Source organism: Protopterus annectens, chromosome 1.part2 (assembly GCF_019279795.1).
Source record: "Protopterus annectens isolate FY-2018-M chromosome 1.part2, PAN1.0, whole genome shotgun sequence".
Taxonomy (NCBI): domain Eukaryota; kingdom Metazoa; phylum Chordata; order Ceratodontiformes; family Protopteridae; genus Protopterus; species Protopterus annectens.
The window spans coordinates 503,053,802-503,071,122 of record NC_056727.1 but is presented as its reverse complement, the minus strand read 5'-3'; the positions used below and the strand labels follow the sequence as shown (position 1 = coordinate 503,071,122).

General features: G+C 41.6%; 1 protein-coding gene across 1 annotated transcript in view; it reads left to right on the top strand.

Annotated features, from left to right (window-relative positions):
* The window catches only part of LOC122789817 (two pore calcium channel protein 1-like), a 2,103,677-nt gene that overhangs the window by 1,552,866 nt on the left and 533,490 nt on the right, over positions 1–17,321 (top strand). The window contains exon 10 of the mRNA XM_044057259.1: positions 6,551–6,695. Within this exon, the coding sequence (XP_043913194.1) occupies positions 6,551–6,695 (145 nt within the window). The remainder of the gene's footprint in view (positions 1–6,550; positions 6,696–17,321) is intronic.

The following is a 17,321-nucleotide window of genomic DNA, read 5'->3' as shown; positions in this document are numbered from 1 at the left end:
ATCAATATTCAAGTAAATGCTTACTATGATCTAGTAATAAATCAATAATGGACGTTAACAAAAGTAAAAATAGCTCAGGCGAGACTCTGTACTCCAATTACATTGCAAAAATCTGGAATACCATACCCCTTAACATAACTACAGCCAACTTCAAAAACCTTCTCAAATCTCATTTAGCTAGCTCATGGATATATGCACCTTTTCCAACCCAGGCTAAACTACTTACACAATATATACAGACTTTTTGTAATGCATGTGTCCTACATAGTAAGGCACACCTTGGATGTTATTCATATAAGGCTAACAGTATCACTTGTGTCTAATAACAGTGTATTTTATCATTGTAGTATGTACACTGTCTTATATTTCACTACCCCCAAAAGCAAATCCTGTAATAGTATACAGCATCAACCTTGTAGCGTATTAAGTGAAACACTTCTCGTGTTCACTTACCTTGTTTGAAAACTAAGCTATGCTACTGAGGATTAACGTATACAGATTTAACTTAGCATTTGTACTTCTGTTTTTTATTCTTTCTTATCTCAAAGTGTTACCACTCTCATTTGTGTATTTGAATGTTGCATGTTGTGTCACTGCCACTGAGATATATATATATATATATATATATATATATATATATATATATATATTTATGCACACACACACACACACACACACACACACACACACACACACACACACAGAGAGGATATAAAACGTTTACACAACCCTGTTAAAATGCCAGGTTTTTGTGATATAAAAAACGAGACCACAATAAATAATTTCAAAACGTTTCCCACCTTTAATGTCACCTATAACCTGTACAGTTCAATTGAAAAACAAGAAAATGTGCACACCCTTAAACTAATGCTTCTTTGAAGCACCTTTTGATTTAATTACAGCATTCAGTCCTCTTAGGTAGGAGTCTATCAGCATAGCACATCTTGACTTGACAATATTTGCCCACTCTTCCTTGCAAAAATGCTGCAAGTCTGTCAGATTGCAGGGGCATCTCTTGTGCACAGCCCTCTTTAGGTCACCCCACAGATATTCTATTGGATTTAGGTCTGGGCTCTGGCTGGGCCATTCCAAAACTTTAATTTTCTTCTGGTGAAGCCATTCTTTTGTTGATTTGGATGTATGCTTGGGGTCATTGTCATGTTGAAAAGTGAAATTCCTCTTCATCTTCAGCTTTCTAGCAGACCCCTGAAGGTTTTGGGCCAAAAGTGACTGGTATTTGGAACTGTTCATAATTCCCTCCACATTGCTAAAGCCCCAGTTCCAGCTGAAGAAAAGCAACCCCAAAGCATGATACTGCCACCACCATGCTTCACCATGGGGGTGGTGATCTTTTGGTGATGCGAAATGTTGTTTTTTCACCAAACGTACCTTCTGGAATTGTGGCCAAAAAGTTCAACCTTGGTCTCATCAGACCATAATACATTTTCCCACATGCTTTTGGGAGACTTGATATATTGTTCTGCAAATTTTAGCTGGGCCTGGATGTTTTTCTGTGTAAGAAAAGGGTTCTGTCTTGCAACCTTACCCCATTGCCCAGGCATATGGAGAATATGGGAGATTGTTGTCACATGTAGCACACAACCAGTACTTGCCAGAAGCTCCTGCAGCTCCTTCAGTGTTGCTGTAGGTCTCTTGGCAGCCACGCTGCCCAGTTTTCATCTTGTCTTTTCATCAGTTTTGGAGGAATGTCCAGTTCTTTGCAATGTCACTGTTGTCCCATATTTTCTCCACATTTTGATGACTGTCCTCACTGTGTTCCATGGTATATCCAGTGCTTTGGAATTTTTTTTGTACCCTTCTCCTGACTGATACCTTTCAACAATGAGATCCCTTTGATGCTTTGTAAGCTTTCTGTGAAACATGGCTTTTGCTGTAGCAGCCAACTGAGTAAATAGCAGGAAAATCCTTCTAGGACAGCTGAACTTTATTTGGGGTTAATCAGAGTCTCTCTAATTGATGGCAGGTATGTATCCAAGAAGACTGAATGCTGTAATTAAATCAAAAGGTGCTTCAACAAAGTGTTAGTTTAAGGGTGTGCACACTTATGCAACCAGCTTATTGTACGTTTTGTATTTTTTATATATTTCCCCCTAACAGACTTGTTTGTTTTTCACTTGAATTGTACAGGTTATAGATCACATTGTGTGTGTGTGTGTGTGTGTGTGTGTGTGTGTGTGTGTGTGTGTGTGTGTATGTATATATATATATATATATATATATATATATATGTGTGTGTGTATATACATATATGTGTATATATATATATATATATATATATATGGGTCTGGTTCAGTTCGCCGAAAGCTATTTCAGCAGGACCAAATCGCTGAAAGCACATTTCACCGAAAACTCATTTCACTGAATTTCATTTCACTGAAAATAGTAGTGGCAGGGGGCGTAGCCCCCCACCTAGCTTGTTTTAAACTATGCAGTTTCTGTTAAGAGGGTGTGTAAGTACTTTTTAATCAGACTAGGTGGGGGGCTACGACCCCCCCCCCATTGTGGTCCCTAACTATACATTTTAACTCCAGGATCGCACTACAGTGGGGAAAAGGGCATATACACTGCCACTACTATTTTCGGTGAAATGAAATTCGCAGAAATGAGTTTTCAGCTAAATGTGCTTTTGGCGATTTGGTCTTGGTGACATGAAATTCAGCGAAATGTGCTTTCAGCGAAATGAACCAGATCCATATATATATATATATATATATATATATATCTACACATACATACATACATACATACGCACAGACACACACAGGTTTAGGGGGTGCACATGTCTGTGATATGTACAAACTGATGTCCTTACATTCACTGCTGCAGTACTCGTAACATTCTGGATTCCCAACCATGGAAAAACAAGAAATGCAGCCAAAGACAGGACCTCAAACAGAAGCAGTTCTCTTTATTGGATACAACCACAAGAAACGGTAAGCACTTTCATCCCCCATAAAATTACATGGGATTTCTTCAAAACAAAAACCATCTGGATAAGCCAGGTTTAAATATTACAATTCAAACACATGCTCAACCAGTCAAAGTTGAAAAGCAATAAAACAATTAAAAAGGCTAATTAACCCTCGAAGTGCCTGAGTTTTAGCAAACAGTTTATGCTAGTATATTCATTCAGGCCAGAATACTCAAATGCATTTAGCTTAAGTTGCCACCTTAGGTCACATAACTGTAAATGTTCTGGTAAAACCTTCCCTTGGCTGTCTAAAACTATCTGCTGCAGGACAAAGAAACCAAATACATGTTCATTATATTCTATGTTGAGATAATGCATTTGTACTTTTACCATTTTTATGTCATTTAGGTGTTCATACATCCTTTCTCTAAACTTTCTACAAGTTTTTCCTATATAAAATACAGGACAGTGTAGGTATTTTGCAGCATAAACAACACTTTTAGACTGATCAGTAAAATGGCCATGTATATTACACTGCTAGTCACCCAACTTGAATTTCTCCCCATTTTTAATGACATTGGGGCACTGCCTACATATCCCGCATTTAAAGTTCCCAGAGGGCCTGTTCTTATGTTCTTTTCCTATCCAATTGTTTTCTAGTAGTTCTTTAAACGATCTATCCTTTTTAAAAACTATAAATGGCTTAGCGCGTAATTTGTCTACAGTCATGTAGTGCAAATTGAAGAGGGACCAATTTTTGTTAACAATTTTTACCACAGCTAAACTATCTTTATTAAATGTTGTGATGAAGTAGAAAGTATTTTTTTCTTTTTCTCCTCTACTTATTGCCCCTTCATTACTAACACCTATTACCAGACCAGAAAAGATTGATGGTAAAAGGGCAGCTGGTAAGAGCTGCCAGGATGGAAACTGATGATAATGATTTTATAGCTGAAACTAATTTCATTACAGACATGTTTAGGAGAAAGGGTTATCCTGAACATTTATTAGAGAAAGTAAATACAGAAGTTCAAACAAAAAGAGCTAATGGGATATTTAAGCCTATCTTAAGTCAGCAGTCCACATTTTGTGATATTGAACATGTAATAGGTAGTAATGCCTGCACTGTCCTGTATTTTATTTAGGAAAAGGTTATAGAAAGTTTAGAGAAAGAATATATGAACATCTAAATGATATAAAAATTATATAAAAATGGTAAAAGTACAAATGCATTATGTAAACATAAAATAGAACATAATGAACATGTATTTGGTTTCTTTGTCCTGCAGCAGATAGTTTTAGACAGCAAAGGGAAGGTTTTACCAGAACACTTAGAATTATGTGAACTAAGATGGCAACTTAAGCTAAATACATTTGTGTATCCTGGCCTGAATGAATATACTAGCATAAACTGTTTGCTAAAACTCAGGCATATTGAGAGTTAATTAGCCTTTTTAGCTGTTTTATTGTTTTTTTAACTTTGATTGGTTGAACATGTGTTTGAATAGTAATATTTAAACCTGGCTTAGTACCTCACAAAGAGGATCCTAGGTCTTAAGCACTTGTCCTATATAGACAGACTCAAAAAAACTCCAACAAAGTCTTGTCTGACACCTTCTCAGGATCATGTTTTTTGGGTTACAGGATTCATTCTGTGCCTATGATAGCATTCCTGCCCCCTGAGAAGGCCTCTCATTTTGTTTCTTTCACACTCTTCTTCCTCTGGTTTCCATTATCGCCAGGGAATTTCTGGGAGCTCTGGGTTTCATGGCATCCACCATTCCAGTGCTTCCTCTGGCCAAACTTCACATGAAAACGTTTCAGTGGTTTCAGAAGTCATTGTGGCTTCAACATGCACATCCTCTAGACTTTGTAGTTCATCTCCTTCCTTGTCTCAGACAGGAACTTTGCTGGTGGATTCGGCAGTTGTCTCTGAACCCAGTGAGCCCTTTTCATCCCCCTATTCCCTCTCAGAAATTGATCACAGATGCTTCAAACATGGGTTGGGGAGTGACTTTTGGCTCCCTAAAAGTACAGGGGTGTGGTCGCCTCGCCAGCAAAGGGAACATGTTGTCAAAGAGATGAGAGCTCTTCTGCTGGCCCTTCAGGCCTTTCATCCTCTTTTCTCTCCAGGGCCTATCAAGGTGTTCACAGACAATGCAACAGTGATGTGGAATATCAACAAACAGGGAAGAACAAGATCCTACCTTCTTTGCTGGTTGGCAATTCTGGTATGGGATCTTGCTGTCAAGTATCAAGTGACTCTTTAGGCGGTTTATATCCCTTCCAGTCAGAACATTATGGCAGACAATCTGAGCAGGTCCTTAACTCAGTCCTTTGAATGGGTGCTTCACAGGAATGTGTTTATGAACATTCTTCACCAGTGGGGTACTCTTCAAGTGGATCTTTTTGCCTCCCCTCTGAACAGACAACTTCCTCTGTTTTGTGCCAGAGTCCCTGATCCTCTGGTTTGGAAGTTGGACGTCTTCTCATCCTGTTGGAAGGGGATGTTTCCTTATGCATTACCTACCCTTTTTGTCATTCTGAAAGTCCTGTTCAAGATTCAACAGGATGCTCCCAAAATCTTGTTGGTGACACTCTTTTGACTGCGACAACACTGGTTCCCTTTGCTTCTGCATCTAGCCAGGGGCAATCATCACAAGGTACCTTACAGGGTGGAGCTACTCACAGAAAACAAGGGATCTGTCATCCATCCATCCCCACCTGTCCACACTTCAACTGACATTGTGGGTGATAGGCTTTTGATCCCTCATAGATGCCTTTCTTCTGAGGATGTGCTGCAAGTCCTGCAGGAGGCCAGGAGACCAACTACTAGGAAATCCTACTTATCCAAATGGAAGAGGTTTTCTATTAGGTGCCTGTCTCATAATCTGAACCCACTTACTGTTGATGTTCCTTTGGCTCTCTCTTATTTGTGTGAGTTGCTTAATGCTGGTTTGTCCTATTCTTCTATTAAGGCCTACTTATCAGCTGTCTCTGCTTGTCTGCCCTTCTCTCCTACTTTGGCTTCTAGATGTGAGGTTAAACAATTTCTCAAAGATATCCTTAATATTAGACCTCCCATTAAGCCTGTTCCACCTCCCTGGGATCTTAATTTTGTTTTGGAGAAGTTGACTCAGGCTCCTTTTGAACCTTCTGTTTCACCTTCTTTGAAAGTTTTTGGGGATTTAAAGACAGTTTTTGTATGTGTGCAGTATACATACAAAGCATGACAGAAACTGCTGAAACTTGATTTCAGAATGGATTCAGTAAGTCCAGTGTTTACAAGACCTGTGAATAAAACTTGCACAGTGAAAGTTACTGTTTAGCATTATTAGAAGTAAGATCTTTCTGCTATAAGAAAGAAAAAGCAAGTTTTTAATGCCATGTCAGTAATTTATCATTAATTTTACTACTGTGGATTACCCTTACTAAACTGTTTCTAATATGTTTTCCTTTAAGCAAGCTGCTTTTTTTAAAATCTGTTTTGAGCAGTTGTGTGGAAGTTATCTTGACAAGTGTTGTGTATATTCTGAATTTTAAAAAACAGTGCTTAGAATATGGTACACTGCTTTAAAGAAGACTGTAGGTAAATGCAAAGTATTTGGTTTATTACAGTTAAAGAGTCCTTTCTTCGTATGGCTGACCTTTTAAACATCAAGGTTATCACAATGAAATCTCGTATTCATTCTCTGGAACTGTGGATACCTCGCATATATAATTCATCAGGAAGTCTACTGATCCGTAGGATAGTTCAGCATAAGTGAGTTTTTTTATTGTGCATTGTAGTATACTTTCTGTTCTACAAATAAGGCAATCAAATGTATAAAATTAGTAACAATGACAATGGAGGAAAACTGTCTTGAGAGTTGTAATAATCTTTTTAATCCAGTGTTTATATAGAAACTGGAAGCATCATGATTATTATGACAATGTTGTGACAGTGATGCAAGTCTTTATATGTATATGTTGATGTCTTTTATTCTGGGTTGTGACTGGAAGGGAGGGGAAGTGCTTTTGACCAACTCACTTGATCAGTCAACAAATTTAAATAGTAATAGTAAAAGTAATATTCACACAATTAGATTTTTGTTGTACTTTAAAACTGTGTTACCATAGTGCTTAAAGTTTCAGTGTGCAGCACAAAAGTCGGTTTTGTCATGAAAGCATTCTGTTAGGGGCAGTTTTGGGAATTGTGAGGTTTACCCTCTCCGGTGTAAAATTTTTCAAGTTACCCCACTTGGGTTTTTCTTATGAAAGGCGAATCTGCTGCCTGGAAAGGTCATTCTAAGGAAAAACTTGAGTTAGCATATCTGTATTGTACTTCTGTCTTCTTCAAGCAGTGACTCTTGATGTCCTGGAACATTATTTTAAGTCAGTTATGACCTGAATGATGAGAAGCTTACTTTCTCAAAACTTTGGTTGGACTTGTGGACCTTTCGCCCACAGGTCTTTTTTCTTTAGTCCAGTCCTTTTTTATGATGACCGTAGGTTGGAGCTTATATTTTGTGTGCATAATCTCAAGGTGATGATCTCTGACAAGCTGACAATGAAGGGCAAGGTCTTTGCAGTCACAGAACTGTCTTAATTCCATAACTATATCCTTTATTAAGCATCTGTTGCAGCCAGAGACTGATGGCTACCCATTTGGTGTTTTGCAGAGACATTTACATTAGGCTTCATTATGCTGATGTGAAGCATTGTCAGCTAGGAAGATCAATGTAGCAAGAGTACTGACTACAGAAGGGCTTCCCTAACTTCGACATTTGCTTGGTTCACACTGTTCCTTTTGAGTGTTCTTCTTCTATAATCCCCTTTTTTTAGCTTTCTTGCTCTCAAGGCTCTGGTTCTCCGGCTAGTTTATTGTTATTCTTCCCTGCGTTTCTTTTTCCCCCTTTTTTAGTTTATTAATTTTTATTTTTTTCTAGTTCCTTAGTTAGTTGGTTATTCTCTAGTTTTCTATTTTTCTTTTTCTGTTTTTTGTATTTTTTTAGTTTTTTTTTTTTTTCTTCCCTCCATGTTAGTGTTTGTTTATCATAGTTGTGTTGTCTAATTTGTGTTTTTTTGTTTAAAGTTGTTATTCAGTCTTGTTTGGGCAATTTGTGTTTCTGTGTATTTAAAGTGTCATTGTTTTCTTGTGTTTGTGTGTGTTTTATGTCTGTTTTAAGTTCCCTTGTGTTGTTCTGTGCTGTTTGCCTTGTCTTTCAGTGACATGTTTCTGCAGAAAAAGCATTGTGTGATGCTTTTAGGTTTGCAGGGATTTCCTGCTGTTGGCCTTGTGGTCAGCCCTCCTGTCCTGCGAGAAAGAAAAGAAGCTCCCTCTGGACTGTTTCAGGCTGCTTGACTTTTGCCCTTTATCGTTTGAATTTTACCCAGCTCCGAGCTCAGGGAAAATAGCTGGTGGGCCGACCTGTCTTTGTGTTCACCAGTTTCTGAGTACCAAGGGCCTGTGCCGGGAAGACTCAGTCCACAGTTTCTGAAATGCCTTCCAGCCCCAGGGAGCCGACTCTCTTGGTCGCGCCGATCGGGGGTTGCTCCATGATCCGGAGCCGACTCAACAAGAGAGACCAGTGACCCCTTCCTGTCTTCGCCTGCAGAGGAACCAGGTGGTGATGTCGCTGCAGTCAGCCACTTTCTGTCTGTCTCTTCCAGCCCGACTCATCACTGTCCGATCATGACCTTCCTGCCACTCTGTCCTCCCTCACTCGGTTGACCTTGAGCCGAGCGTGGTCGGAGCCCGACTCGAAAATCGGTCACCGGGCCCCGGGTCCTTCAACTCGCGTGCTCATCATTTGGTCAGTGTCTCGGAGATGAGATGAGGGACTAGATCCTCTCGATCGCGGCCGAGGTGAGTCTGCGTCCTGCCCATTTCTCCCTCCTCTTCCTCAAGCTGCCCGGAGGAGTGGAGCCGGGCTCCCCGATCTGTCTCGGGCATCCCACCTGCATCAGTCCTTAGCTCCTCGGGCCGGGACCTCGGGCTCGGCCTGGCCTGGAGGACTCTACCTCGTCGGTGCGTTGATCCTGCGAGGGCTCTGGCTGGTGCCTCTGCCGGGCCTGGTTGCTCTGCCCTCTGCTGTGGTCGGGAGAGTCGACTCCTCCCATCCCGGCCCGGCCGAGCCAACTCCTCAGTGCAGAGGTTGGGATTTCCACTTCCCTCGGCCGGGTATCTGATTTGGCAGACAGGGCCCCCCTTTCGAGAAGCTCCGGGAAGAAGGCAGATTGATTTCGATCTCCTACCCCGGAGACACCCACAGTGAATGCTCCTCAGGGGGGCCCCTCCTGAGGAAACACCCCACGGTTTTTGCAGACATTCTCCTCAGACCCTGGGCCAGATTTGCAATTGAACCCCCCCCTTCGCCTCTCCAATCTCTGTGTATCTTGAGGCAGATCTGACCCTCCCCCCCCTGATCCTGGGAGCTTCCTTCCTCCCCCTCTCTGCAGGTGGTGTGTCTCTTCCTAACCTCCCTGATTCCTGGTTCCCCCCAGGACCTGTCTCATTCATCCACATTATTTCATCCCCAGTCAGAATTTCATTTTCCCTCTCTCTCTGTGGATGCTAAGCCATCTCAGACAACAAAGAAGGAACCCAAGGACTAGGGATCCTCTGTTTTCAGGACAAACAGGGAACAATCTAAAAAGGAGTGGGCCACAGATCCTGAGGCGCCTGCCCCCTCCCGGAGCTGTCCAATTTGCTCTGGCTGAATCTCACACTATGCTTTTATCAAACTTCATGTTTGCTCTGAATCTGGTGGACCTGGAAGAATATTTGACTTTCTGAAGCAGTGAAGCCCATCAACCGCAATTACTTCAAGAGTTCTGTGACATGGTGGATGATCCCCTAATGTTATTTCCAACTGGTGCGGCCGAACTCCCGAAAAGGCCTCTCACGTGTCGCCTTTGAGCCGCACGGCGGGCAAGCTGCAATTATATGGAACCTTTCTTGCCGCTGTTGGCAACTCCTTTCAAAGGACTCCTTTTTTCCTTGCTTGGCAGTCTCAAGAAACTTTCTCCCGGTGAAATGCGCCCTCTCTTTTGCGGTCCACAATGCTTCAACCCTCGCGCCTGAGCTTTGGAGCCAGAAAGGAAGGCCTTGACCTTCTGTGCCTTACTACAAGGGGACCTTTTTGGTCCATGGCGGTTCCTTTTCAAGACTAGGTTCTGGGGGCAGAAGCATGATGGTTCCCTAGAGGGCACAGGAGGGGAACAACAATGGTAGACGCTGCTGGCAAGAGGAGGGGTGGCCCTAGAGGCATCCTGGTGTAGAACAGAAGCCCAGAGGCTTCAGCATCCCTGGGATCCCACTGCCCATCTTCGGACTTTGTGGTCCTTCCCGAGGTTGGTGCAGTACACAGCCTGGCCATTCATCAGAGGTCTTCTATCAGTGACACATTTCCTATGGGTGCAGTATTTCCTTCCCTTCTTCGCTTTCAGCAAATCCAAAAAATCCCTTCAGAGGAATATTCCGGCTTGTCCTTTGCAAAAGAGCAGTCAAAAATTTCTGCTTGCGAACCAACTAGGAGTCCACAAAGGAGCAATTCAGTTTCAACCAACTTCACATCTACAATCCGCCTTATTGCCATCAAACTCATTTGAACAGATCGGAAAAAGAAACAGGAGTATCTTGAACAGATCGTCAAGAAAACAAAATTTCAAAAAACAAAAAGGAATTGCTGTCCAGTCCCAAGAAAACAAGATTTCGGGGATCCGGAACTACTCATCTTCTATTTCAGTTTCAAAGAAACAGGAAGACCACTTACGCCAGGAGATTATCTTGATCATTCTTCCGAAACTTCGCAACAAGACCAGTCATTTTTCTCAGTGGGCCCTGCCCTTCTCACCTGAGGCTTTACCTGGTGTTACCTTCAGCCATGGTAGACTATCAACCCTTCACACATCAATTCCCAAAGCTCTCCCGCCGAGACACCTGGATTACTCTTTCTCCATGCCAAAAAGGCCTTCCTCTCTCTGGCCCAGGTGTTTCTTTTTTTGTCAAAACTTGGGTTTCTCTAATTCTATATCATCCATCTATCGTGCCGTGTGTCTCTATTTACTTACCAACATAGGCGAACCACAGATAAAAACATGTATGCTTGCAAACATTCACTATCAGTCAAAGGAACTCAGACATTCAAAATTGGTAAATTTACTTCTCAACAACCAAGCCAGCAAGCATAGGTACCAATTTAAAGGTGTTGGGAATCATGGCACCCCACCTCCTTCTCCCATCCACCACTATCAAAATCTATCTCAGTGGATGCTCTCTTTCTCATGGGTCACACCAGAGATCTCAAATGCACACCAGCAAGCAAGGTGGCGCAGCAGCATCAGGCGATGCTCTTCTCCCCTCTCCCAGTTGTGAAGTGCAACTCCCACTCATCCTCCCTCGGTTCTCCCTCTGACAACGGATATGATCATGATGCTCAGGGGGGGGGGGTCAGGGGCAGCACAGTCCAGTTCTGCACCACTGGTAATGCTCCCACTTTGCGATTAAAGCATGATGTTGAGAGTTGGGTTGGGTTGCCTTGCAGACAGACTCTTCCTCACTCATGTGTGGTGCCCAGACAGACAACAGGACAACAGACTGTCTTAGTGACAAACATCAACAAACAGGCATAAATGTTCTTCTGTGTAGAAGTGTGCCTAACGACACTCCAGTCCAGGGGACATCCAAGTTTGTATCATGTGCGAGCAACAAACAATGCGGAATCCCAGTGGATTGCCGGATGTTCTCTAGAGCTTAAGAGTGTGGCCTCAGTGTTTCTAGTGCCAGAGATTTTTCTCAAGTGGGGTCAGCCTTGAAGTTATTCTCGTTACTACTCCAAAACAAGCAGCTCTTAGACCACCTACTTCTATTCCTTTCTCAACTCCTCCCCGGGGATTTTCAGACTCCAATTTGGCTTATTTCTTCACTCTGGCCTCTTCCAGCTTCAGCTCTTCAAGTAAAGGCCTAATACAGAAAGTTTAGCCAGCATACCTTATTCGTCCCTCATGGCTCCCACTTCTCTTGGTTCCACTGGCTCTGGCGGGTTCTCCTGGGCCGCTCGCTTTCCCCATTGATCCCCAGGTTGGTCTTTTCTTGATCCATCAGTCGGGCCTCATCATTCCTTTCTTCCCTCACCTCACTCTCTGTTTGTCTTCCTTCACCCCGTGATCTTCCTCAATTATCTCACTCTGTTCTCCATTCCTCCACTCTTTCACCGCTTCATTCTCCACTTTCCACAAAAGATTTATTTGAGTAAGTGGGAAGCTTTCATATTAGGCAAAAGGCTTCCATCAACTAGTCCTTGATTCCTGGATAGGATGATTTCCATGCTTGTTCATCTCTTGCAGAATAACATCATTCATTAACTCCTCGCAACTTTTTCTTGAGGAATTCTTCTAAGGTTCCTAATTTTCTTAAAGGCCATTTCATCTTTCCCAATGAACTCTTTTCAAAGGTTTTTCTCCTCTTACTCCCCCTTCTCCTCCTCCCTTCCTCTTTCTTCTCCTCCTTCCTTTCTTCTTCCCCTTTTCTTTCCCCTTTCTTCCTTCTTTTTCATGTTCCTTCTTTCAACTTAAATCTTTCTGTTCTCTTTCTCTCTCTTTCTGGTGGCTAGGTGGCTAAGCACTCAGTCAGAGAGAATCCTTTCCTTGTGCTCTTCAGTTGTCGCTTTTCAGTACGAACTAACACAATTTTGTTCTCACATTTCAGAAACCTTCGCCTTTTGGTGGTTTTCTGTTCCAACTGTCTTTTTTCCTCCTACCCAAACGCCCTTTTTACAAAACCAAGAATCTGAAAAATAAAACAAGTCTGAATTTCAACTGTCTTTGGATACCAACAATAGGCAAACAAAAAATAAAATCAAGTACAGACTTGTTGTTTCACGAGTACTAGAAAAGGATCAGATTTAAAAAGGAATCTTTATCGTATCTTCTAACATCTCTGATAACATCTCTGATTAAGGGTTGTTTATGAGATAATGACACCAAAAACTGCCTAATAAGCCTAAAGCCCATTCCACCAGAGCCACTCTAGACCATTGCCCCAAGACAGACTTTTGATTGACACCATTTGTGCTAGACTACTATTGGCACCATTTGACTTTTATACTCCCTCCACTTTTATTTCAGGCATAGTTGATAGCTTAATTTCACTGTTCCTTCGTTCTGTCCAGTTGTTCCAGGCCACACGCTAAGCTAGGGGCCACCGTTCCCCAGTCAGCAAGAATGAGGCTAGATAGACAAGGTAATATATATAATCCATAGCCTTAACATGTAGTTATGTATGTTAGTTGTCTTCTTCTTCTCTTCTCTCTAGCCCTTCCCCTCCTCCCCCCCTGGCCTGGAGACCTAGAGGGGTGTTGTGATCCTCTCTCTTCTTTTCTACCACTCTTTTCTTATATATATATATATATTTCTTTTGTTTAGGTCATTAGTCACCCCTTCTTCTTCCTGTTGTTAGAGGTTCTATTTTTTTTTTTTTTATTTGTTTCTGTTATAAGCTGGGGTTTACACAAAAGCGAGATCTGAGGTAACTCTAGCTTCTAGCATTGTGGGATATAAGAGCCTCGGGCGTGGAACCAACTCGAGCTTCAGCTTAGAGTGGGTTAGTCGGCGAGGTCAGCTCCAAACCAGCATCCAAGAAGAAAGAGAAGAAGACAACTAACATGGAACGTTATGGTAAGAACATAACTTCTATTTTTAAGATACAATCTTTTATTTCCAGTTCAGCTGAGTTTGCAGTGGCTTCCGTTCTTCATTAGAATTAGGATCAGGGTTTTGGTTAATAAAAGTACATAAAACTAGACTAATAACATGAGTTGACAACACTGACAAAGTTTAAGACAGTTCAAGACACCACACTGTAAATCCAGTATGCAAGCAAAAGTGAAAAACTTGACCAGCCAATAATTACTTAAATGAGAAAACTTTATAATATTTAATTGCTAGCACACCTCCAGGAAAGACAGCAATATTATGCCAAAAAACTTCTCTTATTGTGTCCTGTTTCATTACTAATATGCCAGTTGGGAGTGTACTATACATAAAATTCTATATTATTTTCTTGTCATCGAAAATGAGTGTACTGAATTACATTGCAATTCATCACAGTCTACTGTAGTGGCTGCTGTGGGTAGCATAAAGAATGCAGATGCTGAGTAGCTGGTTTGGTTTTACAGAAATGTGGGCTTCTTGTGTTCATAGTGACTCAGAATCTAGCTGTATGACTTCCTTTAGAACCTGAAAAGGCCTTTGATAATACTGCATGGTTGTGTATGTTTTAAAAGATGTTGAATTAAAAGTTTCTTAACAGATTACTGACCTACTTTTGAACAGTGTCATAGAGGTGCTTTGCTTCACATGAATTGGTAGACTATTCCAAACATGCAGCAGTCACTGGGAGACAAATCTGTCCTTCCAGCATGTCCTATTCAAGTCGCAGACCATGGTTAGGTCCCTGGAACGAGTAGCTCTCGTCCCATTTTTTTTTTACGGATGTGCAGCAAATTCATTAGGTTTGGGTTGGAGATTGCTCTGTAAGCCAGGCATAAGCCTCTCCTAAGAAGTCTGTATGATAGAGTATAATGACAGGGACCTTAGTCAGTCTGTGTAAAGCAAGTGCTGGAGTCCCTTGATCTTCTTTGTTAGAAACCTATGAGGTCTCTCCATTTGCTGCAGGTACTTTGTACTGTACATGCCATAAGGGGCATTATACTGAATTATGGCACTGATTAGTGATAAGTATAGAGGGGTTATAACCTCCTTTGCTCTAAGCAAGTGTGCTACATAGAAACCCTTCCTTACTACAGTAGACACATGGTGGTCAAAGTTAAGGTCGCAGTCTACTTGTGATCCCAGATCCCTTACCACTTCTTAGGTACATAGGATATTGATGTTAATTTGATAATGTGAAGGTGCATTGTTTTTACCAAAGGGAATGATGATGCATTTCTTTGCATTTAGTTTGAGGCCATGACTAAGACACCAGTTGTTAGTCTGCTTAAGACCCTCCTGAAGTATATTGACATCATTTGGGGATGTGATAATTGCACCCAGTTTGCAGTCCACAAACCTGGTCAGCTACAGCTCTTTAGTTTGGGCCTGAACTTCCGAGAAGTGCATACCAAACAGTAGAGGGCATAGTACTGACCCCTGTGGCATCCCGCTGGTGACAGGTCTGGTTGATATGAAGTCACCAACTTTGATAGTGTGTGACCGGTTTGTGAGCCATTTGGCAACCCATCTTATAACAAAGGGGTTTACATTTAGTTTGCTAAGTTTATCTGTAATGCCTGAGTTTGGGATTGCGTTGAAGGCCTTGGCCAAGTCAAGGTATGCTGTGTGCAGTGATTTGTCCTCATTGATGGCCTTGGTCACATTTTCAAAGGAATTCATCAGGTTTAACAGGCAGGATGTGCCCTTGACAAAGCCAAACTGGGTCAGATCCAAGGTTTGGAGGTCACCTAAGTCTTTACTTATGAGGTCCATGATGACAAGTTTCATAGCCTTACAGATGAGGCTAGTCAGATTATGGGTGTATAATTCCCTGGGTCTGTTGCTAAGCCACCTTTGTGGAGGCTAATAACTGTTGCTCTTCTCCATTCTGCCGGAACATAGCCTCTGGTTAGGCTGTGATTGAATAGGATAGTAATGGTGATGCTAGTTCATGTTTTAGTTTGTTTAGAAGACAGCCTGGGATCCTATCTGGTCCCATAGAGCCTGTATTTTTGCCTTAGACAGGGCTTTAATGACCTGCTCTTTGGATATGTAGGGTGGGGGTGGGTGAGTTGGGGGCAAGGTTTGTGATACGTTTGGAGGAGATAAAGGAGTGAAATTTTCTCCATCTATGTCTGCCAGTAGGTTTGCTATCTGTGCGGGATTAGTGTGTGTGATACCGTTAGTCACTAGTTCAGCACATGCTTGGGTCCTGTATGTGGCTGTAAAAGGCCTTATGGTTATCCCTGGTTGTGGTTGCTAAAATTTTCTCAAAGTTACCCTTAGAGTATTTGATACATTGCCTTATTTGCCTATTGAGGCTGAGGATGGTGCTTTTCTGTTGTTGGGGCCTCGCCTTAGTTTTCCTACACAGCAACTCTTTGTGTTTTTTGTAAAGCTTGTTGATGCTGGATGTCCAGCAGGGTTGTTTTTACTTGGGATTCTGGCTTTGATTCTCTCTGGAACAGCTGAGTTTATACACTTATAAAAGTGATTGTACAGGGCTTTAGTGTAAGCTTGGGTGTATTTCCAGCCGGGGGTGGGACCTAGAAAGCATTTATACCGTCCCCTTTTTTGTGTTTTGATGTTAGTGCCAGTTCAAAGGCAACTAACTGATTTGTGGTCAGATTTAACTAATGAGGGTCTGATGCTTGTGGTAGTGCATCTGTTTGTCATGTTAGTAAGGACCAAATTTAGTATGTTTGTTCCTGTTGTTGGGGTTTGACCAATTTGTTTCAGGGTAATTCAGTTAACAAAGTCAAGGAACTTTTGAGCTAGTGAGTTAAGACTAGATCAGGTTTCCCAATTGATGGTGGGATAATTGAAAAAATTGAAATCCCACAGATACAAGTGAACAAATGCACCTCACTACCACATCATTCCAAACTGTGTGCACACAGGTATGTACTGTACCATTACGTGTATAACACTCCAGTGACACAGCAGGCACCCACACACCACAACACTCCCAGAAAATATATTCCCAGTTACCTCTTTCTTCTCCATCACATGTCCAACATTTGCTGTCTATCTGAGAAAAAATTCTCTGGTGTCTCTTTTGGGTATAAAATTATTTATGTTAACATTTCCAGGCATAAAACTTAAATCTTCCAGATTTTTTGCATATTTGGGAGAAATACATATGTCCTCCATCATTTATTATGAATTGTTTATCCAATCTATCTTCTCAATCCTTTCTAACATCCTCTGTTTGATTCTTTTAGTTAACATGCAGTGTTTTATATGCTTTACTAATTATTCCTTTTTTAACAGCAACTTCTGTTCTGGATTCTACTAAAATCTCTACCAGTGTTGGTCTTTTGTTGAGAACCTCCTGTTTCGTCCTCTTTCCTATACTCTGATATCAAGTCCTTGTTAGAGAAGGCAATAACCTGCAGTCCAAAGAAATTGTTGGCATCTTCCCACCTTCATTACCTTTCCCTGTCTAGTTATTTGCTCCCAGTACCTTTATTCCTTTGCCAGTTGTCTCCAATAAATTCCAGCCCCTCTTGCCTGTTTTTTGTATCCCTAATTACATTCATCCGTATCGGCAGAATCTCCTTTCTCCATTCCCATGTTGGCTTAGTTCTAAGAATACTTTCTGCTACTTTATGAATGTAGTATTCTATATGGTTATTGTTATTCCCTTTAAAGATCTGCATCCAAAATCCCATTATCTCCTTATTTGTTGAGC